The sequence below is a fragment of the Paroedura picta genome, chromosome 3 (assembly GCF_049243985.1).
Source record: "Paroedura picta isolate Pp20150507F chromosome 3, Ppicta_v3.0, whole genome shotgun sequence".
In the NCBI taxonomy this organism is placed as follows: Eukaryota; Metazoa; Chordata; class Lepidosauria; order Squamata; family Gekkonidae; genus Paroedura; species Paroedura picta.
In genome coordinates, this window is record NC_135371.1 from 68,445,961 (window position 1) to 68,473,737 (window position 27,777).

Consider the following 27,777-nt stretch of genomic DNA (forward strand, 5'->3'; position numbering starts at 1 on the left):
AATCTGCCTTAAAAGGTGGACTGTGCATGAAGCAAGTAGACACTTTCTTTGGTTGCCACCCATCTCTCTTAGGATGGTGGAGGCACCCAAAGATGGCTGTATTTTCCGGTAGGTTCATATGGGAGTTAACAGCCGTCAGGGTATTTAGCCTTACTACACTCCACTTAGATGTAGGTGGACATTTTTGGATCTGCTGCATGCCCAAATGAGGTTTACAAGCTTACCAGCTACAGTTCTTGAGCTCTCCCAGACTCTGGGGTTCTTGCAAGCTTAAAATGTATACCTGGCCACATGGCTACAGCTGATCTAGCACCCACTGCAGGGGAGATGCGGAACAGGACAGTAAACTAGCCCAGGGACTATTATGGCAAGGAAGATGGGCAAGAGGAGCAACCCATACCCACCCATCCATCCCTGCAAGCGATATTGAGGCACCACCATACGAGGCTGTTTAGGGGGACGGGTGCATCAGACTACGACCGCCCCTCCGGAGTAGGCTTCACTGGCAGTGGCCCTTTTTAGCTCTGCGGACTCTCACTGGTTCCCGGGGAGATCAGGCCGGGAAGCGAGAACGAGAAAAAGGCGGCGTCGGTTCGCGCCACACGCCTTGATCTCCCCACAGCGCTGACTCTTCGGCCCTGGAGAGCCTTTTTGCGTGTGTGTGCACCGGGGAGGGGGGCGCTCTCTGCTTCTCCCTCCCCCTCCCTCCGGTGAAGGCTCCTGAAGAGCTCCAGCGCTAACAGAGCCGCGGCTCTCCTCCCCCGTGGCTTGAAGCAGCGCGGCTCTGGCTCTCATCCCGCCCCTCCCTCCCTCCCTCGACATGCGCCGCCTGGCTCCCCCACGCATGCTCTCCGCCGCACTCGCGCCTGGTCGCCGCGCGGGGCAAGCAGCAGCCTCGTCCCTGCACCGGGGGCGGCCGAAGACTCCGGCAGGTAAAGGCCCTCAGCGGCACAAGGCAAGGGAGAGAAGCCCCGGCTGGAGCGAGGCGGCCCCCAGCCGCCCCCCTGCTCGCTCCGACCGGTGATCCCCGGAGAGGGCTGAGAGCGTGGCCGAGGCAGCGCCCGGTGGCGGGGGTTGGCGGGGCAGAGGAAGGGGGAGCTCCTCGGGGAGGGAAACCGGGGCGGGTGCGCGGGTGGGTGCAAAGGCGCCTTTCGGGGGGGGGGAGGGCTTTCTGGTGCGCTAGGTCCACGTTTTGGGTGCAGATGCCCATGTGTGCGTCGGTGACGTGCCTCCCAAGCGGGTGTGTGACGGAGTTGCATTCGGTGGGTGCGCGCATATTCGGCCATGCGTTGCGCGCACCGTAGTGTGTGTGTATTCGCGGGGGGGGGGGGGCATGTACACCACAGGTGTTAAGCAAACGCGTGGGCTGAGCGCGCTTTTCGCCTGCTTGTGTGCATGCATGGTCTCGCTGTGTGTATACCTACCCACGGGATGGAGCTGGTGTGCCCGTGCACACCCTGCCGGTCGGTTGTGGAGAGGCGCCTTTTGCTTGTGACCAGCCCAGCGTTTTTTTTTTACCCCCCACGACGGCTCGGGTTGCATTCATCAGTTTGCATCCAGGGCGCCAGCCTGCTTTGTTTCCGAGGCGACTGATCTCCCTCCAGCCCCAGCCCCCCTCCAGTGAATCGCGGGGGCTTGCCGTGCAGCACCATGATGCTTAGAGGAGCCTCTCTCCTCCAGGCACCAGCTTTACTCCAGAGTCCCTCCAATCTCCTGGGGCTGGAGGCAGGCATTAGACAGCATTCTCTTGCTTGTCAGCTGAGAGTCAAGCATCCGTTTGGCAGGCCTGTGGTTCCCAGCCCTTTCCCTTTCCTGCTTTGGCTTCCCTGGCAGTGTTTGTGATCTGGAGCCAGCCGTTCTTTGCTGTGGATGAGAGGGATGTTGGTGGGCTGTGTTGTATGTAGGTGCAGGAAATCCCCATTTAGTTTCTTCATAGCAAGGCTAGTAGCATGCTTGCCCTTCTCTTGGGCGTTAGAAGAATTTTCCTGTCAGTAAACCCTACAAGGACATTGTGAAGTAGGCAAATCAGTATCTGGTTACTGATCCAAGTTACCCTTGTGGGAGGGAAGCTTGTTAAGGCTTGCTCATGAGATCTGAGGCAGAGATGTACAGATACGTTTTATGCTACCAGTCCTTCCGCCAAGCTCCCATTCTTTTGTAGGGATAGATGCTCCATCAACACCCTCTATAGTAGGGCAACACAGTTCAAGGGGCAAGCAGCATGGTTCGGTCTTGGTTCTTATGCTGATCTGGCAAGCGAACCAAGAGAAAACATCACAGAGGTTTCTGTGGCCAGCTCTCCCTTTGACCAGCCATTGCCAACCTCACTGCAGCAAAACCCAAACAAACAAAAAACAACAACCCTATTCTTGCCTTGGCATTCCCAGTAATGGGTTTGAATGACGTTGTACACACACACACACACACACACACACACACACACACCAGGACAAACTATTGGAGAACAACTGTTGAGTCCTTGGTCTGTCAGGTCTGCCTTTTTCTCATATAAGGCCAGGATTGTGTAGCAAAGGATCAAAAATTTTGGGATTTTACTCCCAAATTCACTTACAGTATATTCATAGGTAAGAAGTGCGACTTGCATGACCATGGAATAGATGCTGCAGATGTGTCATTGGACAAAGACTAAAATATGGAGAAGGGAGGGATGTGGCAGATGCTGGGTGAAAATGTTTCATAATCTTTTAGGGATGAATTTAATTGTACGCTTGTGTGTGTTTCTGCACTGCTGCTTGGCTAACATTTGTTCTTCCCAAAATGGCATCTGTTTGCAGGCTACACCAGTGTTACGTGCATCATGGTGTGGAGTGTGAGCCAGTTGGTGTATGGGTAGGAGCACTGCAATGGGACAGGGCAATCTGGTTCATATTCCTGCTAACTAGGAAACTTGTTGGAGGATCTGTGGACCAGTCACACATCCTCAGCCTAACTTCTCTTAAAGGGATGTATATTGGAGATAAAAGGCTACCTTCATGTATGTTTAACTGTACTGAAGGTGAATTAAGAGATGCTGCTACTCAAACTAGTATTGAAGTTGGTCACACCTTATAGCACAGAGGAATGAAACATGCACACGCTCTTTGGTTTTCTGGTGTGTTCCATTATCTTCCAGGGTTGAACATGAACTGTAGGGTCTAAATTCTCTGTAGATCCGTCTCAAATTAAAGACTCTTGCATCAATTTACTACAAGACACGGACCCATCTTTCTCTGGCTGCCTTCTTCATGGGTTAGCTCTTTTGCAGAGAAGGGAAAGTATTGGTTCCTGCCTTAGGGTTGACATATGTGGCTACTATGCTTACAATAGCCACTTTCCCCATGGATCCTGATAGGTGGTGCTTAATGTGTATGGTTAATATGATGTCTGAGTCACTTGCTTTGAGGAGAAACTGCTGGGCTTTTTTGCTTGCCAGTTTCCAGTAGGCATTCAAAATAATCACTTCAACTCATGGGAAACAAATTGGATAACCTATTGGTTCCATATAATATATTTCTGGTAAGGCCTTTGAGGAGGACAGTGTCTCATGGCTTCAGTGTCACTCAGCGCTAAACACCCGCTCAGGGTGGCTGTCCCTCCCCTGAGTGCTTCCTCCTCCAGCCGGCTTACCTGTCTGTCCAGCAGCCAGCCAATCACTTTCTGTCCCCCACCCCTGACCACCCCTCCTCCTTCCACTTCCCTGCTGCATGAGAGATGCCCCTGCCAGTGAGTTCCATAACAGTTGCTTGCAGCCTTTCCAGGTCCCAGGTGAAAGGGGAGGCTGTCCACAGAGTTCTTCCACACACACACACCCAATGTAGCATTTGTTGTAGTCCTGAATGCAATGGGCTTGGCCCATAGATTGCTATAAGCATGGAGTCATTGTACATAACGGGAGACAGCAATTGACTGTGAGTAGAGTGGTCACACTGACTTCTAGTGGTGACTATCTAAGGTATCATGGCCATTCTGCAAAGGAGGAGACTCACAAGGGCTTGCAGGGGGGAGCTCATTTCCCCTCTTCTACTATTGCCTCTTTCTCTTCCATGACAGCCACAATAGCCTCCCCCTTTCTCCTACTTCTTTCTCTCCTTCCCAGACACCAGCGAACTTATCTTTATCTGCCTCATGTCATCAGCTTTCTCCTTTGCATCCTGTGGCTGCCTCAGTGTGGGAAAACTATGGACCAGTAGTGTGGTGCTGGCCCAGTTTTACGGTGGGGCATGTGCAAGATATAAAAGATAAAGCTAAGGCTCATGGTGCAGAATCAGGTATCTATATATTTTATTACTCAGTTAGAATATGCATCTTGAAATGTGTAGGGGATTTGGGTTTTTTTAAACTAATAAACTACATACTTGGTTTTGCGACACTGGACTTACCTTTTATCTCCCATGAGTGGTGTGGCCATTTTATTTCCTCCTTAAGGCACCTGCAACAACTTACAAAGAGTAGGAAGAAGGGATCTGTCTCCTGCCCCTGCCTTTTCATGGTAGAAAACAAGGTTTGAAGTCTGACAATACTAAGAGGTTACCTAGCAACATCCACTGAATGCATTTTTCTCTTAAAGCTATGGCTACAACTTCTGTTGTTTTGGGCAGATTAGCCCTCTCCCCAGCTCAATGAAATTTTTGTTTGGAGTTCAGATTTTTCTGCAGACCTTTTCAGGTTTGTAAAAAGATCTGTCTAGTTTGTTCATGGTACCATCTCCAAATTATCCACTGATTCGTCCATGTTCGGAATTAGATATTCTGATGATGAGGAATGAAGAGGCCTAGTTCAAAGCCAGACCCAGAGTGCCGTCCAGAGCAGGTGGTAATAGCTTGAATTCTTGTATGTGCATGTTCTGGACTCAATTCTGCTGTCACCCTATCTTTATCTTTCATATTTCTTCAATAAAATCAGAGTCCAGTAGCACCTTTAAGACCAACAAAGATTTATTCAAGGTGTGAGCTGCTGAAACCTCTCTTCAAAAGAACCCCCAAGTTTCAAAAAGATTGGACCAAAGTCCAATCCTTTAGGAACACAAAGTAGGTGCTCCTATCTGACCTCCATTGTTGCCTGTGGTGGGAAAAAAGGACAAACCAAAGAATCACAATGGAGGTCAATGGGGGCACCCTCTTTGGGTGCCTGTAGAATTGGACACCCCCCCCCGGTCCAATCTTTTTGAAACGTTGGGGTTCTTTTGAGGAGAGGGTCCAGCAGCTATGCTGCAAATTTGATGCCTCTGTTTCATATCTCCACCCCAGACCAGTTTGGCAGTTTGGCTCAGATAAGTCTGAGAAGCACCTGGATGAGCATTGATTCAGGTACTAAATTACCATATGCAGGATATTGATTTTTAAGAAACAGTGGCTAAAGTCTGCAGTGTGTGTTCTCCCCTACTATTCTATTTAGCTCCATTGGTCCCACAACAATATGTGCATTATCAATTATTATCTGTTACAGAAGATTGCCATGTATTGAAACTGGCTAGATGTAATGTGCTGCTATATGCACTGTTATACACAAATATTCTATCCAACTGTATATTGCTAATCATGGGTTCATATGCTTTTCCATTGACGATTTTATGTACAAGCACTTTTGGATTTATTGGAGCTAATTAAAAAACCCTGTTCTCTGAGCAGGAGACTCTTGACATCTTATGAGTAAGATGACCAACGATCTTCTGTGTCTGTAGCTAACAAGCAACAACAAACAGTTGGGCTTACAACAAATGCTTTAATGAACCGACCAGTGTAGTACCAAGAGGTGGATCTCTGTTCCCTTATAACCTTTCTCCCTCGGAACATGGCTACTATTAACATAGATATGTTCCGTATGATATAGCTAAGATTCTGTTCCCTGCAATGAAAATATGGGCCAGGATAATGGCCTACTCTCATTCTAACCCTTAAACTGTAAATTTTATTAGGATGAACACTGAGATTTTATGCAGGTAATTAAGTGATTTCTTTTCTGATTCTGAATGGCCTGTGGGTCATAATAAAGACTGATTAGCTGACTATTAGAGGTATAAAAATCTGAACAATGACAGGACAAAAGTGGCATTAACAGATCTAATTGTTTTCAAGCCGGAACTACCGTATATACTCGCATATAAGCCGACCTGCATATAAGGCACCCAATTACACCACAAAACGCTGGAAAAACTTATTGACTCACAGATAAGCCGAGGGTGGTGTTTGGATAGTCGTTTTTTCTCCTTTCCTCCCCTCCCACCTGTTTTGGGCAGGATTTTTTCCCCTTTTCTTCCCACCCTCCTCCTCCCTCCTCTTTCCCCCTGACCCCTCTTGCCTTTACTCCTTCCTCTAGGGGCATTTCCTCCTTCTGCTCTCCCTCTGAGACAGAGGCTTCAGAGCTTCCTGCAGAGCTTCCTATAACACATGCTATAACACATGGGGCATGCTAGCCTCGTTAAGGCAGTGAGGGGGGGGGAGGCGGAAACTGCTCTTTCCCTCCCAGGCTTGCTGCATCTCTGCTGTTCCTGCCTCTGCTTCTTCAGACAAGTATAGTCTTCCACCCCCACCCCCCAGTCTTGTCTGGAAGCTGTTTTTTTCAACACTGCATATAAGCCGAGGGGGACTTCTTCGGCTTAAAAAAAGGGCTGAAAATCTCAGCTTATATGCGAGTATATATGGTACATTATGTCAAGTTTTTTTGTATGTTTTGTTTTTGAAAAGGTCAGGAAGGAGACTCTTTTCACCATTCTTAACCTCTACTCCATCATCCTGTACAGATTAAAATACTGCTATATCATACTAATAGGAATCACAGAAACTTGATGGGATAATACTCACAATTGGAACACTAAAATTGAGGGATACAATCTATTCAGAAGGGGCAGACAAGAAAAGAAGGGGGGGAGGTGTGGCAATACATGTCAGGAATCTTTATACTTGTGAAGGAATACTGGTACCTGACCATGAAAGTTCTGTTGAGTGTAAGGTAAAGGTAAAGGTATCCCCTGGGCAAGCACCGGGTCATGTCTGACCCTTGGGGTGACGCTCTCTAGCGTTTTCATGGCAGACTCAATACGGGGTGGTTTGCCAGTGCCTTCCCCAGTCATTACCGTTTACCCTCCAGCAAACAGTGGTCATGGGTGACTTCAATTACCCAGATATCTGTTGGAAGACCAACTCTGCTAAGAATGCAAACTCCGTTAAATTCTTAACTTGTCTTGCCGACAGCTTAATTTCCCAGAAAGTAGAGAGGGGAACCAGGGGGGTATGCTATTTTAGATTTGATTCTCATCAATAGGGAAGAACTGGTAGATGAGATGGAAGTAGTGGGCACACTTGGTAGCTGTGACCATGTGCTTTTGGAATTTTCAATTGCAGGAAAGAGAAAACCTTTACATAGTCGTGCGTATAGTCGGGACTTCAGGAAAGCTGATTTTCACAGACAAAGGTATGTTGCGTAGAGTCCCATGGTCATAAAGACTTAAAGAGATGGGAGTCCAAGAGGTCTGGGAGTTTCTTAAAAGTGAAATACTGAAGGCTCAGTCACAAACAATTCCCTTGAGAAGAAAGGAGCCTAAGGAAGCCAAATTGGCTCCATAAGCAGTTGTCAAATGATTTGAGGAATAAAAAAGAGTCATTTAGGAAATGGAAGGAAGGTCTTATTACCAAGGATGACTATAAACAAATAACCAATAATTGTAGGGGGAGTGTTAGAAAAGCTAAAGCTCAATATGAGCTTAGGCTAGCAAGAACTGCTAAACATTTGTTTAGCTTCTTTAGTTATATTTCTTTAGTTATATTTCAAACAAGAATAAGAATAGGGACACCGTAGGACCACTGTGAGGACAAGAAAGTGAAATTATAATAGATGATGAAGAGAGGGCTGAACTGCTTAACTCCTATTTCTCCTCAGTCTTCTCTTGTGATGGAAATAGTGATCAATGTGGCAAAAACATAACACAACACGGGGAACGGGAATGGTGGCCTAGGATCACTTTTGGAGCAGTCCACAAACATCTAGTTTCTTTAAATGAAACAAATTCTTTTGGGCCAGATGAACTGCATCCAAGGGTATTAAAAGAACTTGCAGATGTCATCTCTGAACCTCTATCCATTATTTTTGACACTTCTTGGAGAACAAGTGAGGTGCCAGATGATTGGAGGTGAGCATCTTCAAGAAAGGGAAAAAGGCAGATCTGGATAATTATCAACCCGTCAGCTTGACATCTGTAGCTGGAAACAAATAATCAAACACTCCGTCCTTGAGCAGCTGGAACTGAGAGCTGTGATTTCTAAGACTCAGCATGGGTTTCGCAAGAACAAGTCATGTCAGACCAACCTTATCTCTTTTTTCGAGAAAGTGACTACCTTGCTGGATCAGGGGAATGCCGTGGACATAGTTTATCGGGATTTCAGTAAAGCTTTTGATAAGGTTCCACATAATATTCTTGTTGACAAGTTGGCAAAATGCGGCATGGATCCTAATTCTGTCAGGTGGATCAATAACTGGTTGACAAATCGTACCCAGAGGGTACTTGTTAATGGTTCAGCGTCTTCTTGGAAAAGTGTGACAAGCGGAGTACCTCAAGGATCTGTCTTGTGGTCTGTGTTGTTCAACATATTCATAAATTATTTGGATGAGGGGTTAGAGGGGATATTTATTAAATTTGTAGGCGATACTAAATTGGGAGGGGTAGGAAACACAATTGAAGACAGCAACAGAATACAGAATGATCTTGATAGGCTCAAGAAGTGGGCTAATCTGAATAAAATTAAGGTCAATAAGGACAAATGTAAAGTTCTGCATTTAGGTAGGAAAAACCAAAAACACCAATATAAGATGGCGGAGACATGTCTTGGCAGTAGCATGTGCGAAAAGGATCTAGAAGTCTTAGTAGAAAATACATTGGACGTGAGTCAGCAGTGTGACTCAGTGGCTAAAAAGGCAAATGGGATTTTGGGCTGTATCAAACGGAGTATCATGTCCAGATCACGGGAGGTGATTGTACTGCTTTACTCTGCTCTGGTTCGGCCTCACTTGGAGTATTGTGTTCAGTTTTGGGCACCCCAGCTGAAGAGGTTTGTTGATAAACTGGAACGTGTCCAGAGGAGGGCAACAAAGATGGTGAGGGGTTTGGAGACCAAGACGTATGAAGAAAGGTTGGGGGAGCTTGGTCTGTTTAGCCTAGAGAGGAGACGACTAAGAGCGGATCTGATAACTATCTTCAAGTATTTAAAAGGGTGCCATATGGAGGATGGAGCAGAATTGTTCTTTCTTGCCTTAGAGGTACAAACCAGAATGAATGGGATGAAATTAATTCAAAAGAAATTCCGTCTAGACATCCGGAAGAAGTTCCAGACATTTCAAGCGGTTTCTCAGTGGAACAGGCTTCCTCAGGAGGTGGTAGGTTCTCCATCTTTGGAAATTTTTAACCAGAGGCTAGATAGCCATCTAACAAAGCGGCTGATTCTGTGAAGGCAAAGGGGTGGCAGGTTACAGTAGATGAGTGATTGGGATGTGAGTGTCCTGCATAGTGCAGGGGTTGGACTAGATGACCCATGAGGTCTCTTCCAACTCTATAATTCTATGATTCTATACCTACTGGAGTGATAGCAGTAGAACCAGTTCCAGTGTAAAATGAGTGGAGCGGTGTGCTCATTTGGTACAGTGCTTCTTAGTCATTCCAGCTTATAGGGGCCTTATGAATCCCTAATCATCTGACATGTTGGAAATTAGTTACATTGCATGGGGGTTGACTTTCATTATCTTTGGGTCACTTCTAGACCTTTGCTGCTAAAACAGTGTAATCAGACTTTCTTAATCTTTGTGCCAATAAGAACCCCCTGAAGCATTCTTCAGGTTTCGAGAAACAGAACGTTACATGTCACCAGAAGTGACATCACCCAGACACTCCTGCAGCGCAGGTATTGACAGCACAGAAATATTTTCAGATGATTTGTAGCAGAACCATTCCTGCGCTCTGGCCTGGCTACCAGTTTGCTCTTCTTCACCAAAGGCAACCTGCAACAGGAGCCTGCAGAAACAGGGCTGCGGCTGACCTATGCCGCTCTTTCATCCCAACGCCCACCCCAATGCCAGAAACAGGGTGGAGAAGGCCTGTGTCCCTTTGTCACAAACACCCCCCGGAAACAACTGGGGCAGGCGTATTCTGCTCCATCCCCTCCCCTGCAGTTAAGTTAAAATGAGAGTACTTAGCTCTCTGGACCCCACATGAGATGAGCCTCTCTGGACCCCAGTCACTATCATATGAGATGAGCCTTGGCCAACAAAGATTTGTATGGAAATCCCACCCCCTCCAGGCCCATCATTGTCCATTTTAGGGGGCGGTGGTCAACATGACCATATATGGTCATATCACCCTTAAAAAAAAAATCTTTACATATAAAAACGGCATGGTCCTTCCAACAATGTGTGTCTCTCATTGGCCCTTACTGGGGGAGTATTCTCCCAATAGGGTGAGAGATCTCCCCCCAGGAGGGCCAATCAGAGGCACTTCCCTCCCCATGTGCTCTGTGCTGGCTGCCAGGGCTGGGAGCAGAAGGCTGGATGTGCTTTGCACTGGTCACGCCACTCTCACTGGCCTCCTGGCCCCTGGAAGATCGGGAGAGCCTTCAGGGCCCCCCACCAATTTTTAAAAAAGGGTTCTGCTCTAGTATATATATAAATTAACAAAATGGGAAAATAAGTTACTGCTTGGGTGTAATGCAGCTGTCAGCTGCTATGGGAGAACCTCTCCTGTCACACTATTAGGCTGATTTTTGTTATAGCTTTATAGTGTAATTCTGTGCAGAGTGGCTGCAGTGTAAGCCTATTAACATTAATAGGTTTAGACTGGCGTAACTCTGCATAGGATTAGATTGCTAAACCATCTGAAATCTGCACTAGAAATCCCATATTCTGTAGTAGAAATGTAAATGCTGACGGGAATCAATCATGCTTAGCAGAATAATTATTTACTTGCTTCATGCAGCTGACTGTTGAGTCCAAAACACAAAGATTTCAGCCTGGAAATTTCAGACCCATTTGGAAAAGAGTCTCTCTGTGATAAACAAGATTGAACTTCTTCCATAGCCCCCTATAATATCCTACCAATCCCAGTTCCCCATGCTGCACTTGCCCTTTTGCCATCCAATCCAAATTTAAATGATTCATAGAATGAATTATTACAGATAATTAAAAAGCCGATTACTTGGAGGGAATCTATTTATTATTCACTTTTGCAAATTTCAACTCTGGTTTGCTAATGTGTTTATAGCTGTTAGCTAAATCTGCTAGTGTTCCTGAATCAGACTTGCTAGCAAGAAAATATCCATTTCCATGCACTTTATCAAGGCCCCACTACTTCTAGGGCACCCTGCCACACTGAGTGGAGTACACCAGCTTTTTCACTAATGGCAAATGTCTAGCAATAGGAATTATACCTCTGGACAGCTCCCTTAGAGATAGATCTGGGCTGCTGCTCAAGCAGTGTCTATAAATGGGTTGGAGATTCTGAATCCATTTGTACAAACATACACATTGCCTTGGTCAAGGATACCCAGGAGGTAGATTTCTGACTCCCTGTGTAGAAGCTTTATCAAATGGCCCCTAGGCACTTGCCAACCCAATGACCCTCACTTGGCTGCCTGAGCATGGACTGCCTAATTAAAGCATTGTCTGGTTGCAGGGGTGGTGGCGGCTGTGGGAGCATCAAGCTGCTACAACACTGCAGACTTTGAAAATGTAATGAAATGCAATGTAAAGCTCCAACTGAGCTCCTTAGCTGCAAGCCCCCAAGCGTGAAGCTCTGTGCTGTACATACTCAGTCCCTGCCTACAATGTGGGGGGAGTGGGGGAGGGGTTCTTCTTACAGGCTCATGTTTGTTTATACCATTTTCAGCTTTCTTCTTTCTAATCTGCTTATTTTCATCGCATTGGAATTGCCTGCTTTCTCAGCCTTGCTAATGTAGAGCTGCCTTCCCATATAGCTGTTGGCTTGCCCAAATGAGGAATGAACTGGAGAGAGCATCTGTGGCATTATACCCTACTGAGGTCTTTCCCCTTGCCAAACTCTGCTCTCCCTAGGCTTAATCTCCAAAGCTCAAGGAATTCCTCAACCCAGTAAGATTTGGTCATCCTGCAGGAGTGGTGCAAATTTCAGAACCAAATCTGATCCCTGGCACCCATATATGAATCCAGACCCAAAGGGAGGTGGATATCCAGGACAAGACCTCTAATGCCTATTGTTGAAGCTGGAGCCAGAGCTTGGGCAACAGCCAGCAGAAATCATGGAGTTGCCAGTTCTGGGTTCAGAAAGGGCTGGAGATTTGTGGGTAGTGCCTGGGGAAGTGGAATTCAGTGTCTGGGTTGGGGGAGCAGAAGACACCACTCTCCAAACCAAACATTTCCTACAGGGGAACTAATCTCTCTAGTCTGGAGATCAGTTATAACTCTGGAAGATCTCCAGACCTCATTGGAGGTAGGTGGCCCCACTTATCTGCTGACATACACACTGGCTGTGGATCAGATGCCCAGTCATCCTCCAAGCAATTAGAAGTTGTTCTCTACTGCTCTTCCTGTGTGGCTGTAATCACATTTTTATCCTTCTGTTTGAAGTGTTGGAATACACAAAATATGTTGGGTGCTTGATTCAAAGCAATATGAAGAATGTCCTACAGGGGGCACTGGAGATGTGAATTCAGCATATTTGTTATTTTTCAAATAGGCTCCTCCTATGTCCTGACTGGCTCCTTTGAGCACACCTTTCCTGCTTGCCTCGAGAGCAGACACAAGGAAAGAGCAGAACAATTAGAGGGTTAGGGAACTCTCTCTCTCCTCTTCCTATACAAAGTTTATTTTTATTCTTTTAAACAGCTGGGTGCTTTACCCTTCTTTGCATATTTAAACTCTGCCAAAATGAAGCACTTTCCCTCTTCTTTCATATGCTCATGCCTTCTGCTCTGGATGGGAAAACCACAGCACCAATACCTTTCTCATCTGTCTCTTTGCCCCCTCTTTCAAGGTTGCACAAACTCCCCTTGAGAGGGAAAGGTGCATGCTATTGAAATGGTCTCCTTGGTATTTTCCTGGGGTTGCTAACTTCAAGGGGAAGGGGGCCTGGAGATCTATCAGAATTACAACTGATCTCCAGACAACAGGGATCAGGTCCCCTCGAGAAAATGGCTGGTTTTGGAGGGTAGACCATGTAGCATTATATCCCATTGAAGTCTACCCAAGCCCCTCCCTCCCCAGGCTCAACCCTCAAAATCTCCAGGTATTTCCCAACCCAGTGTTGGCAACCCCAATATTTGCCTGTTTCAAGGAAAATATTGAAGTAAATATATATTTTTCCTTTGTGTGGCAAGTTACAATAAAGGGGGGGGGGGGTACTTTGGGGAAACAGTAAAGGAAAGGTTTTTTCACCCCAGCACTACAGGTCTGCTTTGAAATGCATTAATTTTTCACCAGCTGCCATTTTGTGACTGGCTCCACCCACAAAACCACCATTTTGTTTTTGGTAGCACTCAAGGGTCTTGACCACCATTTTGTTTTTGGTAGCACTCAAGGGTCTTGAAAACAATCAAGTAGCTCTCAGGCACATAAAATGTGTTCTCCCATGATATAGGTGGGAATTACTGATTGAATACCGACAGCCCAGTTTGTGGAGCTTTTTAAAAATCGACAGCATTGCTTATTGCACGAGTGTCTAGAGCAGGATATGGAGATTGGCATACAGCCAAGGCCCCAAAGAAAGTCAGTGTATGCCCAATGAAGCCCTGTGCTGCCCACCAAGTGCCAGTGCTGTAGAGCAGTGGTCCCCAACCTTTTTTTCACCAGGGACCGGTCAACGCTTGGCAATTTTACTGAGGCCCGGGGAAGGGGTAGTCTTTTACCAAGGGACATCATAGTCGCCTGAGCCCCTGCTACACTAGCTTTCCTGCCGGTGCCCCTGACTTCCCACCGTCTGCTGGGGGGTGCTGCCAGCAGCAGCTGCGTAGTGCCACTCCAAGCGGGAGCTCCAGCCATGGCGGCTGCTGGAGAGCATCAAAGGTGAACCGGCAGCAGAGTGGCAGGGCAGCCCCCGAGGCAGCAGCCAGGGAGGAGAATGAGGAGGAGCCGCGGCCCGGTACCAAATGATCCACGGACTGGTACCGGTCCCCGGACCGGGGGTTGGGGACCACTGCTGTAGAGCATCTTCAAAAGTGCTGAGAACTAGTGTGGAACTATGGTGGGATTTCTGCTTTCTGCCCATTATCACATACCACTCCCAGATCAAATGCTTCTTTTCTGTTGTTGCCATGACATCTTGACAGGCTTCTGTGCTAAAATATACGTGCACAAACTGTGCAGCCTGCTTGTGTGTGCAAATGTTGCAGGAAATTATCATAGCAGCCAGCTGTGCAATCAGGTTTGTGCAATTTCTTTGCTCCATCAGAAAAATTGTGTCCTTCATTCTGTTTGTGTTTTCGCTCCTCGGCCTAATTGTTAGAAACATCAAGTTCTTTGCCTCACAATATAGCTGAGCAGACACCAAAACTCTTCCCATACGGGACTGGATTTTCTTAACTTTAGTATTTACAAATGTCACTGTTAGCCAGATTATTCAGATATCACCTTTTGATGTTTAGCAAATTTTTGGCTTGTGTTGGTTCATACGTTTCCTCTTCTTGTAGGCAAGTAACTCTCTTAGCTGGGGTTGTCAGGTTACCCTTGGACACCGGTGGGGGAAGGGTTTCTTGGTTTGCTTGTTTGTTTGGTTGGTTTGTTTTGTTTTGTTTTTGTTTGTTTTTTGCCAGATGCAGGTTGGGAAACTCTTGGAGATCTGGGGATGGAGCCTAAGAGGAACAGGGACTGGTGAAGTACAATGTCACAGAGTCCACCATCCAAAGCATCCATTTTTTCCAGGGGAATTGATCTCTGTTGTCTGGAGAGGAGCTGTAATTCTGGACCCACCTGGAGGTTGGAATGTATATAAAGAACTTTTAGCCATCAAATGCAACAATGCAAAGGAATGTTCCCTGAAATTATTTAATCAACTGTTTATGTCAATACACTCTTAAATAAACAGCAGACACTGCTTGGACATAGCAGTGTGGTGAACAGGAAGTAGTTGGCAAAGAGGAATGGAGGGGGATAAAAGCTATGGAGACATGGATCTGATGGTAGATAAAATCTATAGATAGGGAACGGTAGCTCCAGATGGGAAGAGAGCTGAGATAAATCTTGCAGCCATTAAAAAAATCTCTGTCCTGCAGCCTGATATTTCACAAGATATTGGCCAAATGTTTTCTAAACTATTCTGAAAACATATGAGTACCAGAAACTTTTTAAAAACCAAGATTTTTCAGGATGTCAAATTTCATTTCAGTATCCGGATTCTGAGTTCTGTGTTGCAGGTCCGCAAATGTATACATAATGAGCAGTGGTTACATCTGGGACCCATAAAGGACAAAAAAATGCAAATGGCTTTGACGTGGTGGTGTTTCCATGCCATTCCAGGACTTACATAACCCTTTTCTTTGGTTCACTTCTCTGTTTTAGAATCCTCCAAGAGAGGTGCATGGAATAGCATGGCAGAAGTCTGGACTAGAGATGGGCAGTGCTAAGGAGTCCGATACTTTGCAGTTGTTGAAGAAAGAAGTTGCTCCAGAAGATGCTCAGCAGCCCAACACCAACTTGTCTTTCGGTCAGGAGGAAGATAGCTGCCTCTATAACACCAAATGTGACCGAGGGGATCTTACCATGAGGAACTGCTGTGTAAATGATCTAGGCACCAAAGACAGCTGTCAAGAAGATACCATGGTGGACAACCCCAATCAGAAGGAGAAAGCTCCATCTGCAGATGCCCAGTCTTCTGTGGCTCTAGCTTCTGCCACTGGGACAGTGGCTCTTAAAGACACAGACGCTGAAGAAAACCCACTGGAAGGGGTAGGAAGCATAGCAGCTAATATTAATTTCTGTCACAATAGTGAGCAGAGTTCCAGCATGATGGAGCTCCCTAGTAGTTCAACCAATACCTGCAACCCTCTGGAAGGAAAATATTCTCGGGAAGCCAGTCCTGCTGCTGAGAACAGAGATACTGGGGGTGCTTGTAGGCACCTCTCAGCAGAACCCTGCCTTAAGGGAGCCAGTAAGGACTCCTCCAGTGCACTGAAACATGTTGCATTCCTTGAACCAACCAAAAACAAAGATGTGGCAGGGAGTGTCAGAACAGGAACAGTACAGTCTGAGCTAGATCCAACCCTTGCCACATGCATGCAGAAAACAAGCCAAGGGCAGCCTGATGCCTCTATGGGAATTGAGTGTAAGCTTAGCAGTGAAGCAGATGAACACTTAAATGAAGGACGGAGAGATACCCTTGTGATGGAAGCCTCTGAGGAATCCATGTCAGAGCTCTTAAGAGCAGACACTCCACCAGGGAAGTCAGGCAAGCCAGGTGCAGAAACGAAACAGCTGGGTTCTACAGAGATGAAAGCTCCCCTTCTATCAGTAGACACGGCTGTGGGCTCCAGTGGTGTGCCAGAAACTCTCACTGCTGCCACTTCTCATGAAGTCAAGCTCCAAGGCACATCAGGAGACACTCAAACAATGCCAGGTCAGGTCTCACAGGAAACAGAAGGGCTCAGAGAGGCAATGCTATCCAGCACCAGGCATAACCACAGAGCTCAGGAACAACAAACATCAATAGTGACTAGCACAGGTATGAATGAGGGACACACATCGGGTGTAGAGATTAAGTCTGTGGAGCTTCTTGCCCAGACCTGCTCATTTGAGATCACTACCCCCCAGCAAGATGCTGGGACTCAAGTAGACAATCGTGTGTCTTTGGTGTCAGTTGCCATCAGCCCCATCAACCCACCAGATGGCTCCATGGCCTTCACCTTCCATTCCCAGAGCTTGGCACCCTCCTCTTCTCTGAAGAGTCCTGGCCCAGAACAGAAACCAACCAAGAAGGATGTGGAGATGCAGGTGTTCATCCCAGTAGAGACCAGGTCGGTGGCCACAGGGCCCATGACTCCTGTGACCAAATCTCCTCAAGCCTCCTACCCTGAGGTACATATTAAAGGGGCACAGGATGAGGCACCAGAGCCTGTGCGCGAGGTCAGCTGGGATGAGAAGGGGATGACGTGGGAAGTGTATGGTGCCTCTATGGAGGTGGAGGTGCTGGGCATGGCTATCCAGAAGCATCTGGAAAAGCAAATTGAAGAACATGGCCGGCAGATGGTGATGACTCCTCAGAGCACCCGTGCCAGCTCCATCAAGGGTGCCCACCGCAAGGGCGAGATCAAGAGGCAGCCCAGCGTGTTCAGGGCACTCCTACAGAATGTGCGTCGGCCCCATTGCTGCTCCCGGGGGGGGGCAGCTGTGGAGTGAAGCAGGCACTTGCCCTCTGTTTGGTCTTATAGTAGCTGGAAATGCAAATGTTATGTGGTTTCTCAGGCAATGTGTGAGCCAATCCCATTTAAGTCTTCTGAATCCCATGTATTTGGATACTTTGGCTACTCTCACTTTAGAAGATGTTGTGGCATCTCCTGAAAATGCAGGCCAAATATTGTATTACAAAAGTGGCATAAATACCATTTTACAAGATTCTGTTGAGCAGAGATTGGACTGAGGAAGTTTTAGGTCCCAGAATACAAGGCTCACTCTTGAAATATAGCTTTGCATCTTTGGAGGTTTGTTTCCACAGTGCCAAACCTATTAAGACAGAATATGCACAACTGCCTAAAATCTGCATTTTGGCCCTATAGTTAGTCCCTGGGCTTCCTGTATATTGCAGAAGTAGCCCCCTGACAGGCCACATTCATTGTTTGTTCTTTAAAATCATTACAGATCACATATTGGTGACAATGTTCTGATGATGTAAGATGCAAGATGAAGTCCAGTAACAAAAAAGGTATCCATTTTCCTTATGTGCTGTGGGTATACATTTAAGGAACTGCTTTCTGTGCCATAAGACTGTGATCCAGCTGGTGGCCTGACTAAAACTACCATTCTGGGAACCCTCATAATGGGAACGCGGCCCAATGGCATGAAGGCCAAAGCAGACTTAACAGCAGCCCTGGATGAAGTGTTTCCCACACACACCGTGTCATGTAGAAACACACTTAGCAGTATGAATTAGTCCACTTTTGGTTAGAAGCAGCAAGCATGGTTTTGCTGCCTTGGCTAAGCCACAGAAAGTTGCTTCCAGATTTACAAAATGAATGGACCACCTGACACAGTGTGTCCCTGCGTTAATAGAATGTACATAGTTATCAGCCAATTCTTGGTCCATGGCTGCCTCACATCAGTTTCAACCCGGAGATTCTTTTATCTGAAGGACTCAACCTGAGATCTCATGCATGCATCAGATTGCCAGCAGACATGGAAAAAATAGTTTTGCCCCTTTGACAGGGGTTTAAAATATGGGCATGGGCAGCAGAGGCTTTTCATGGCATCGCCTGGTAAGGAACATCCCACTAAGCTACTGTTAAAAGGAGAAGGCGTATTTACTCCAGGTAGCTGGCAACCCAAACTGTTATGGTATTGCAATCTGGTGTAGTTCATGTTCCTTAAGCACAATCTGAATCCACCAAACCTTGAGGTCTTAAACTTCAGGTTTGCACTTTGCACTATTCCTGGCATCGTGTCATTAAAGCATCAATTATGTGTACACTTATCAAGGAGCAGGCACTGTGGGAGTAGTGGGACTGACTTATGAATAAACCTTAGTCTTGCACTGCCAGACCATGTGGTCCATAACAGAAGCCCCTGGCATTCATTTCAACTGCAGGGCATGCAACCAAAGAGCAAGCTCTGTATGAGGTTGCCACCTCCTTTAATAAAATAAGACACACATGTATTTATGCTCGTTATTGTTTCTAGAAAACGTGATGGACAATTTAGCTTTATGGGGGAATGTCAGCAAACCCCCTGGAAGCTAACTTAAAAGAAAAGCCAGGTTTCTTTCCCACTATTTTATTAATAAAAACTGGCATCTATCCTGGCTTCTTTTCCTTCCCACCCAGCTCTTAGGAGCAACATTCCATGACCATATACATATTAAATGGACTCTGGGGAATGGTAGAGGACAGGGAGGCCTGGAGGATCATTGTCCATGGGGTCGCGATGGGTCGGACACGACTGCGCACCTAACAACAACAACAAATACATATTTACGGGCTGCAGCCTTGTCCTTCACTGACAGCCATACAGAAGCTTGTATTTGCGGCTGCTGGTCTGGAACCTCCCCCCTCCCTTCTCTTTTTGTTTTTTGCTTTAGCAGCCTCTGACGAGGCCAGAGCTGTGGGGGGCACTTTAAGAGACGGTCTGTGAGTCAGGGAATAGTTGACATTCAAAGCATAGAAGTTCTCATCTAGCTTGCACACAGGCTAGATAAGCAGCAGGCCTGGTGATAAAAACAGAGCAGCAGGGCTGGCAGTAGAGGAAGAGAGAAGGTAGTGAGTGGTGACATCTACCCCCCTGGCTCAAGGGAGGATCATCCCACTACAGGCCTCCCACCATCCCCAAAGATTAACTCACAGAATATAAAAAAACCAGGCACAGTCTCCTGAAGCAAATAACAACCAGGACTAAACCAGAACAAAAAGTCTGGATTGTCTTTTGCTGTCTGTCCTAAGCAGTACAAGTGGAGATCACTGTCGTGGCAGTTTCCTGCTTTGGGCCTGGAGTGGGTCATGGCCAGGATGGCCCGGTCAGTGCTTGGGGATTGTGTGCATGGCTTGAGCTGCAGCAGATACCAGGTGATGTTCATGCCACTAAAAGCATCCACTGCTTGCCACCACACACACTAAGCCTCTATTCAAACGACGGGACATTTCTCTCCTGATGGCTTCAGGCTCAGGTTGGCTTCCCAGCAACAGCTTGGACTCTGAAGCAGCATGAGGCCAAAAGAGTTCTCCTAAATCCCAGTGGTGCTGCCTTCAACTATAGGCCAAGGTGTTGCTGTCACCAAACAGTCAAGTTGCCTGAGAAACTCATCATTTGGAAGGATCCCCCTTTTGTATGGGAAAGTGTGGCTCACTGCGGGCTCTGGCTTGTGTGCATGTGAGCGTATGTGCCTTTGCCCTCTGCAGTTGATGCGACCCTTTCCCTTCCCCCAAGAGCAAAGAGATTTATTGCAATCAAAAATATGGCTAATTTTTATGTTCCTGGTCCCCCCCCCCCCCAAGAAGGGTGGGCTGGGGTGTTTTATTAATATGTGTTGGAATACTGGGCCTTTTTAAAAAGCACTCTTTGTTGTGTTTACTCTGAATCACATTCATGTTTCTCTGAAGGTGTCTTGATGCTGCTGTTCCCTTTTTCTGCTTCCCATTCACCACCACTCCTTTCTTTTCTTCATGCATTGAGATTTTGGGGTTTGCCCCCTATGTAATGGTATCTGGGAGCAGGGGGGGAGCCCTGCAGTATACTAGGAGAACAGGGGGATGGTGACATGGCAAAAACCATTGGCTCTTGCCTTAGAGAGTCTTTTTCCCTCCAGAGTTCCTGCATTTTAGGGTCTTTCCCAAATCAACAATATGTCTTAAGACATACCACTTTTTATAGAGTTGAAAAATGAACTCCATTTGCCAATATTTTTTTTGCTGGCTGGATTGCTATAGCTTTAACAGTCTCATTATGTTCAGCAGGTTAAGCCTTCCTTTTTTCCCCTCCCCCATCTTGCACCTGTTAAATTTCCTCCTTCCATGCAGTCTTATTCTGTATGTAGAATGAAGTATTTGAGGCAGGGGTGGACGAGCATGTCCTGAATGGGGCCGGCTTTCTGTCTCTTTAAGAACTCTAAAGAATGGCAACATTTAGCAGCACTTCCCCACCTTTAACTGTAACACTGTGAGGGAGCAGCTAAACCTGAAGTGGGTTGGTAATCTTTTCTTAAAAAGACAGAAGGCATGTGGCTTTGGTAGAATTATAACACTCAATAAAGGAAGGGGGACAACATGACTTTGCCCTGCGGTGTTACTTGGCTGGTGACAGTGAGAAGCAGCTAGTGAGGGTACAGATTGCCTCTAGTCAGTACATGGGTTCTGCTCCTATGGTACAAATGGGTCAGTGAAGAAGCTAGTGGGAAAGTTCTGACTGTCTGGGGCAGGGGGCAACTTTTCCTTCCAACGCCATCCCATTCAGTTGGGAAGGCCCTTGCCTTAAAGTTGGGTTGCTTCTAGTCAGCACAAGGCAGCAGTGGCATCATGTTCAGATCTTGGCAAGAAGACTTTTCTCCCCAGACTCCACACACCGGATCTTTTAACATGCTGGTGTGTACCAAGATAGAGAGAAAGGTCTACGCCCATTTGCTGTCCACCAGGCAATGCAGTACTTGACCTGTTCTCAGTGAGAAAGTGCAGCCTCTACCTCCACCAAATTGCAGTAGAGCAAGATCTGTGCTCTCAGCAGCCTGTACTTGAGATATTTAGTTGTCAGTTCTTGCAAGTGGTAAAGCTGATTTTGGTACAAGGCACCTCCACAACCCTAACTACATTGGGAAAGGAACTGGTTGGACAAAGTCATTTCACCAGGAAAAGCTTTCTGGGCCTATGTCTGACATGAGTAACCTGCCACAGGTTACCCAGTATTATTAGCCTTAGAGAATAGGTAGGTATGCATGGGAGGATTTGTTAACAGCCAACAGAATTCTTGGGTTCTTGCAGTGGCCAACGCTCACAAGTAGCTTTTCCACTGTGAAGTATGGAGACATGCCTTTGGGTCTGATGTCATGCTGACAAGCCTATACTCAGAACCCCAGATTTATGGCACCAGCATTCTCACTGGGATCTGCAGCTTCTGGATTATCACTGCAAGGGGCATGCAGAGACATATGTAAAATGTTAGTTGTGGAAAGGTGAACCACTTGATCAGTGTTGGAATATGATGTGTAGAAGAGCCTCTTGTGGTGCAGAGTGGTAAGGCAGCGACATGCTGTCTGAAGCTGTCTGCCCTTGAGGTTGGGAGTTCGATCCCAGCAGCCGGCTCAAGGATCCCAGCAGCCAGCTCAAGGTTGACTCAGCCTTCCATCCTTCCGAGGTCGGTAAAATGAGTATCCAGCTTGCTGGGGGGTAAACGGTAATGACTGGGGAAGGCACTGGCAAACCACCCCGTATTGAGTCTGCCAAGAAAACGCTAGAGGGCGTCACCCCAAGGGTCAGACTTGACCCGGTGCTTGCACAGGGATACCTTTATGATGTGTAGAGATCTGGACCTAAATCCTCACTGATGGGCAACATTCTTCCAATGTATGATGCTGAGGACATAGTAACTGTGTGTACCCCTCTCCCCCAGCACCTCTCTGATCCTGACCCACAATTGCTGAGGGCCCTCCCCATTCCTCTGTCCTGCCTTGTGTGCTGTTTTCAGTATGGTGTTCATGTGCCATATGGAGCTGTAATACCAAGCAATGATGAGCTGTTAGTAGTGACTTTGCCTTTGATTTCTCTTTTCCCTTCTTTGTTTCTTTTGGGTACAATCTTGTAAACTTGGCTGTTGGATAATAAAATCTTCTTTAAAAACCCAAACAAAACCTGCTTACCTGAGAGGGTTTTCTTCCTTTGTATTCATCAAGGGCTTGGGAAGAGAGAGTCGACAATTTTCACTATTTGGGATGAAATCAGTTTAGAGGCGGGACAGTGTACTGCAAGAGAGAATGGGTGAGCTTCCAGAAGCAGATATGTAGACAGGTCCCAAGAAAGACTGAATTCAGTGGCCCTGTTCTGGTTGGGATGGCTAATTTTTCCATGAGGAATGTTGTCTTGAGATTTGAACCTTCAGGAGAGGAATCAAAACCCAAGGCTCTTTTCAGACATTCTAGCTCTAAATATTAAAATGACCTCTTCTGACATTTCCAAGAGATGTAGATGGTCTTTGCGAATCTCTGAAGCAGGAGATTCCATATTTTTTTTGAGCTTACACTGAAGCAGTTAAGTTTCACTTTATGTGAAAAAAAATACTTCTGTGCCTTCCTTTTACCAGTCTAGATTTAAACCAAAGGTCATCAGCCAGGTAGGGCTCAATCTACCCTTCCAAGCCCTACCAATCACTGGTCAGTATTAAATACGGAAAAGAATGGAGCAATGAGATAAACATATCTTAATAGGAGCTGTAGAACTAGTGCCTTTTGGAAATTTATTTATTTGATAAATATGTTTACCCTGCTTTTCAACTGGATTGGCTCTGGAAGTGGTTTACAGTTCAAGTCTATTACATTTTAAAAAATTAAAACCTGTTGCTAAGATTCAGTTACATTTTTCATGTTTTACACAATGAAAAGAAGCTTTACCAAATGTTGAAGCACCTGCTTGGACTTGGCAAGACACTAAGAAACTTCCTATGCAATCTGATGCAGAGAGAACGCAAATCTAGGCCCTGGCAATGAGCTTGGAGGGCAAGTGCCTTGTGAGATTGTCAGTTGAGTTGGTGCACTTGCTCCCCCATCTTCCAGCTGTCTGTGGCATCAAGAAGAAGAGTTGGTTCTTATATGCCGCTTTTCTCTACCCAAAGGAGTCTCAAATCACCTTCCCTTTCTTCTCCTCACAACAGACACCCTGTGGGGTGGGTGAGGCTGAGAGAGCCCTGATATCACTGCTCAGTCAGAACAGCTTTATCAGTGCTGTGGCCAGATTAGAAGTCCACACTCCTAAGCCACACTACACCAATGTTTTAAAAATCCTATTACAGAAGAAGAAGAAGAAGAAGAAGAATTGGTTCTTATATGCCGCTTTTCTCTACCTGAAGGAGTCTCAAAGCAGCTTACAGTCACCTTCCCTTTCCTCTCCCCACAACAGACACCCTGTGAAGTGGGTGAGGCTCAGAAAGCGCTGATATTACTGCTTGATCAGAACAGTTTTATCAATGCTGTGGCGAGCCCTAGGTCACCCAGCTGGCTGCATGTGGGGGAGAGCAGAATCAAACCTGGCTCACCAGATTAGAAGTCTGCATTCCTAACCACTACACCAAACTGGCTCTCAATGGTTAGGCCTTATGTTTTCCCAGCATAAGCAATTTACAGACTAGATTTAGAGCCAGTTGTAAGTGTAAACAAAACGGGCGCTAGAAAGGGTGGGTTAGAGAGTGTCTTGGCTTGTAGTGTGTCTTCCTTTCTTCCTCTCCCTCTCTCCTTTCTGTCTCTTTCTCTCTGTCTCTGCTTCTATCTCTCTTCCTCTCTCTCTGTCTTTCTTTCTGACTTCCTCCTATCCTTCTACCCAGCCATCCACCCATGCCTGTATCTCCTTGCTCTTTCCCATCCATGCCTTTCTCTTCTAACTGTCTAGAAGAAGGACTTTCTGTCCTTCTCCCTGTATTTCTTCCATCCCTTTATCTCCCTCTCTCTCCTTCCTTCCTTGCCTTTCCCCTTTCTTTTCTCTCTCCTTTCTGTCTGTTTCTCTCTCGCTGCCTCTATCTCTCTCTCTGTCTCTGTCTGTGTTTCTTTCCTATTTCCGTCTATCCTTCCATCCATCCATCCATCCATCCATTCATCTATGTATCTCCTCTCTCTCTCCCATGCATCCCTTTGTCCTCTAACTTTTTTTTACTTTCTGTGTGTCTTCCTGTCTTTCTCCCATCTCTTTATCTCCCTTTCTCTCCTGCCTGCCTGAATCATAGAATCATAGAATCATAGAATCATAGAATCATAGAATCATAGAGTTGGAAGGGGCCATACAGGCCATCTAGTCCTGCCTGCCTGCCTGCCTGCCTGCCTGCCTGCCTGCCTGCCTGCCTGCCTGCCTGCCTTCCTTCCTTCCTTCCTTCCTTCCTGTCTCTTGCTCTCTCTCTCTCTTTTTCTCTTTCTCTGCCTCTGTCTGTCCTTCTACCATCCATCTATCTCTTTATCTCTGTTCTCTCTTCCGGTATCTATCTCTCTCGCGCGGCCACATCCACACACACACTCCGGGGACGCCTGGGCGGGGAGGGGACGTGGATGGGTTCCCCGGCCCGAGCGCGCACTAACCTCATGATGTGCCGGTTTGGCGGCATGTCCAGTTGCTGGGCAGCCTCAGGCAAGGCCCTTGTGGGTGCGACGCTGCCTGGGCGTGCCTCCGGGCACGGGTCTCAGTGAATCTCTGGGGCGGCCACAGGTCTTCTAGAGTGGGCCTGCTCCTTGGGCCGCACTGAAGCCTCCCCCACATGAGAGGCGCAACGGGCCTGCTCCTTGGGCCGCGTCAAAGCCTCCCCCCATTGGCCTCCCCTCCCGACTCCCTGGCTTCGGCTCAGGCCAAGGCCGCGCCAAAGCTTCCCCCGTCCCCTTCCCCGGGGCCAAGGGACCAATCAGGAGCTGCGCGCTTCGCGCCTCCCGATTGGCCCCTTTGAGTTTTTATCCCGGACTTGCCCTGCCACTTTCTCCTCCTACCTACCCCTTACTCTTTTATTTTTACAGGTTTACAGATTATTTGACAGCTTAAATGATTATAAAAGCTCAGGAAACTCTACTTTCTACTTAGAGTAGCTTTCTTCAGTGTTTCATTGCTGCTTCCTCTTGCAGAAAATGTGAATGCAGTATGTGGGGGACTGATAACTGCCTTGTTCATGGGCTGTTTGCTTTGAGGATGCACCTGTTTTTAATTAATGGCAACCGATTCATAGTGCATTCTAGAAAGGGCTGCTATGGGTTTGGAAGCCTTTGTACAATGCAATTCTGCAGTTGCCAAAAACACAGCTCAGGTGTCCATTAAACAAGCGTGAGGTTGGCATATCAAGGTGTGAGAAGATGCAGGTGACAGATAATAGACATACCCATGCCTCTAAGTCTGCGTTGATTGGTTTTGTCAATTTGCAGCAATGTCAACAACAGCGACACCCACCTACGAGAATTGCTCTGCCTTCATCCAATATGGAGTCATGACGTTATCTGTGGAAATCTTCTTTGCAACAGCAAAGGTATGGTATCTTGGGCAGATCCAGCTGCGCTTCTTTCCCTGCATACTTCTCTCATACCCCAATAGTGCCTCCTCCTTTACATCCCTCAAAGGTGCTTAGGATTGAGGCAGCAGAATCTGCTCAAGATTCCTGCCCCCAGGATGTCAAACTGGACTTGACCAGGGCCCTTTCAGCCCTGGTTGGTGGAACGCTCTCCCTGCAGAGATCATGACCCTGCAGAACTCGGGGCAGTTCCACAGGGTTTGTAAAACCAAACTGTTCCACCAGACCTATGATTCAGACCAGAAATGACACCGAAATTTTGGACTCCCTGCCTAAAACATCGATACTGCCCCCCACTGGGAAATTAGAGATGATTTTGAACTAATATGACTGTGAAATTAAATATATTAAATATTCTTATTTTACTGTTTTTATGTATGTTGTTACTCCCCCCTGAGCCTTCAGGGAAGGATGAATTAAAAATAAATTTTATTACTATTAATAACCTATCAAACATGCAGCAGATAATCAGTAGAACAAATACTTGCTGGCTGATTCCTGATAAAGACATTCTCTAGGGCAGTGGTCCCCAACCCCCAGTCCAGGGACCGGTGCCGGTCCGTAGCTCAGTCAGTACCGGGCCGCCGCTCCTCCTCGTCCTCCTCCCTGGCTGCTGCTCATCTTTGATGCTCTCCGGTGGCCACCATGGCTGAGGCTCTCCTCGGCATGGCACTGCGCAGCTGCTGCTGGCAAGAGCCCCCCAGTGGACGGCGGGAAGTCAGGGGCGCCAGCGGGAAAGCAAATGGAGCAGGGCTCAGGCGGTGGTAGCGACGTCCCTCGGCAAAAGACTAACCCCTCGGGCCTCAGTAAAATTGTCAAGCATTGACCAGTCCCCGGTGATAAAAAGGTTGGGGACCACTGCTCTAGGGCAATAATGCAGGGCTGTGCCTGGAACTTTACACTAGATATTATCAAGCCCAGCACAAATATTTGTACTATCATCCCTGGAAAAACAATGCATGAACCAAAATCAAGGGAGTAACCATTTCTTTTATGAATCACTGTGTGCTGGCTGGGGGAACTGAATGTGCCAATCTTACCCACTCTGCCATATGGTTGACTTAATAGGGCACAGAGGCTGCTGCCTTGGCAGCACTGTTGGGGAGTGGGACAAGGCTACATGAAGCAGGTTCTGTGTCCAGCAACTGGAAGCTTTGCTCTGCATCCTCATTGCCTGTCCCAGCTCCTAAACTTTGGATAAGAGAACTTTGTATCCTGCCTTTTAAACCATGTTTAAGTTGGAAAATGTTTGTAACCTTTAACTTCTTGTTCCACTATGCCAGTGTTCCCCAGCCCCCGGGCCGCAGACCGGTACCGGGCTGCAGCGGGGGGGGGGGTAGGCGCGGGCACCGGCGTGCCTGTGGGTGTGCCTCCCCCCTGCGGCACAGCCATGCTTGTGGCACGCGCAAACGCGCAGGCATGGCAGCTCCGCGCCTGCGTGTTCGCACCCGCCGGTGCACCGGCACCCCGGCCTCCCTTTCCCCCTGGTCCCCCGCCCGAAAAAGGTTGGGGACCACTGCACTATGTGTGGCCATTCTCGCTTGAGCCAGATTGGCCTTGTCCAGGATAGAATTAATGCAGGCAATAGCAAGCCATGAGCAAAGAAGAATTCCACATGTTGTTGTTACTGTATACAGAAGCTGTGGCTGGGACAACTTCAGTTGAAGCAGTTGATTACTGGCCAGCTTGCAAATTGCTCATTTTCTCCCCTGCTAGAGCTGGAGGAGGGGTTAAGTCATAGATCCGTAGTGTCCAAAGAAGGGTTGTCAAAACTTAAATACTTCTGACTGGGGAGTGCTGGTGGCTGTAGCTTGTCATCTGAGTCCTGGGAGCGGTTTTCCAGGGCCGCTTTCAAAGGCTCCTCCCAGCCATCTTCTCGCCACCGCGCTTCTGTTCTGCCCAGCT

General features: G+C 47.2%; 2 protein-coding genes across 13 annotated transcripts in view; one reads left to right on the forward strand and one right to left on the reverse strand.

Moving 5' to 3' along the window:
• Nucleotides 1-421: 421 nt before the first annotated feature.
• GPRIN1 (G protein regulated inducer of neurite outgrowth 1) lies at nt 422-25,866 on the forward strand. Of its 9 annotated transcripts, none has more exons than XM_077326333.1 (4): nt 422-932; nt 7,341-7,410; nt 9,248-9,366; nt 14,760-14,922. In XM_077326333.1, the coding sequence occupies exons 1-4, from the start codon at nt 821-823 to the stop codon at nt 14,819-14,821; spliced, it is 363 nt and encodes a 120-aa protein (XP_077182448.1). In that variant the 5' UTR covers nt 422-820; the 3' UTR covers nt 14,822-14,922. The 9 variants fall into 9 exon arrangements, 8 of the variants coding, with proteins under 8 accessions (XP_077182448.1, XP_077182447.1, XP_077182441.1 ...); XM_077326326.1 differs by adding an exon at nt 15,505-22,480 and having other exon boundaries at nt 546-932; nt 9,248-14,922; XM_077326330.1 differs by lacking the exon at nt 9,248-9,366 and adding an exon at nt 15,505-22,480 and having other exon boundaries at nt 546-932.
• CDHR2 (cadherin related family member 2) overlaps nt 23,069-27,777 on the reverse strand; it is a 67,455-nt gene continuing 62,746 nt past the window's right edge. For all 4 annotated transcript variants that reach the window (XM_077326324.1, XM_077326322.1, XM_077326321.1 and 1 more), the window contains one exon: nt 23,069-27,775. In XM_077326324.1, coding sequence (XP_077182439.1) covers nt 27,608-27,775 — 168 coding nt within the window. In that variant the 3' untranslated portion in view covers nt 23,069-27,607. The remainder of the gene's footprint in view (nt 27,776-27,777) is intronic.

Coding starts and splice junctions, on each gene's coding strand:
- GPRIN1 (XM_077326332.1), top strand. CDS start 15,556: ATGGGCAGTGCTAAGGAGTCCGATACTTTGCAGTTGTTGAAGAAAGAA.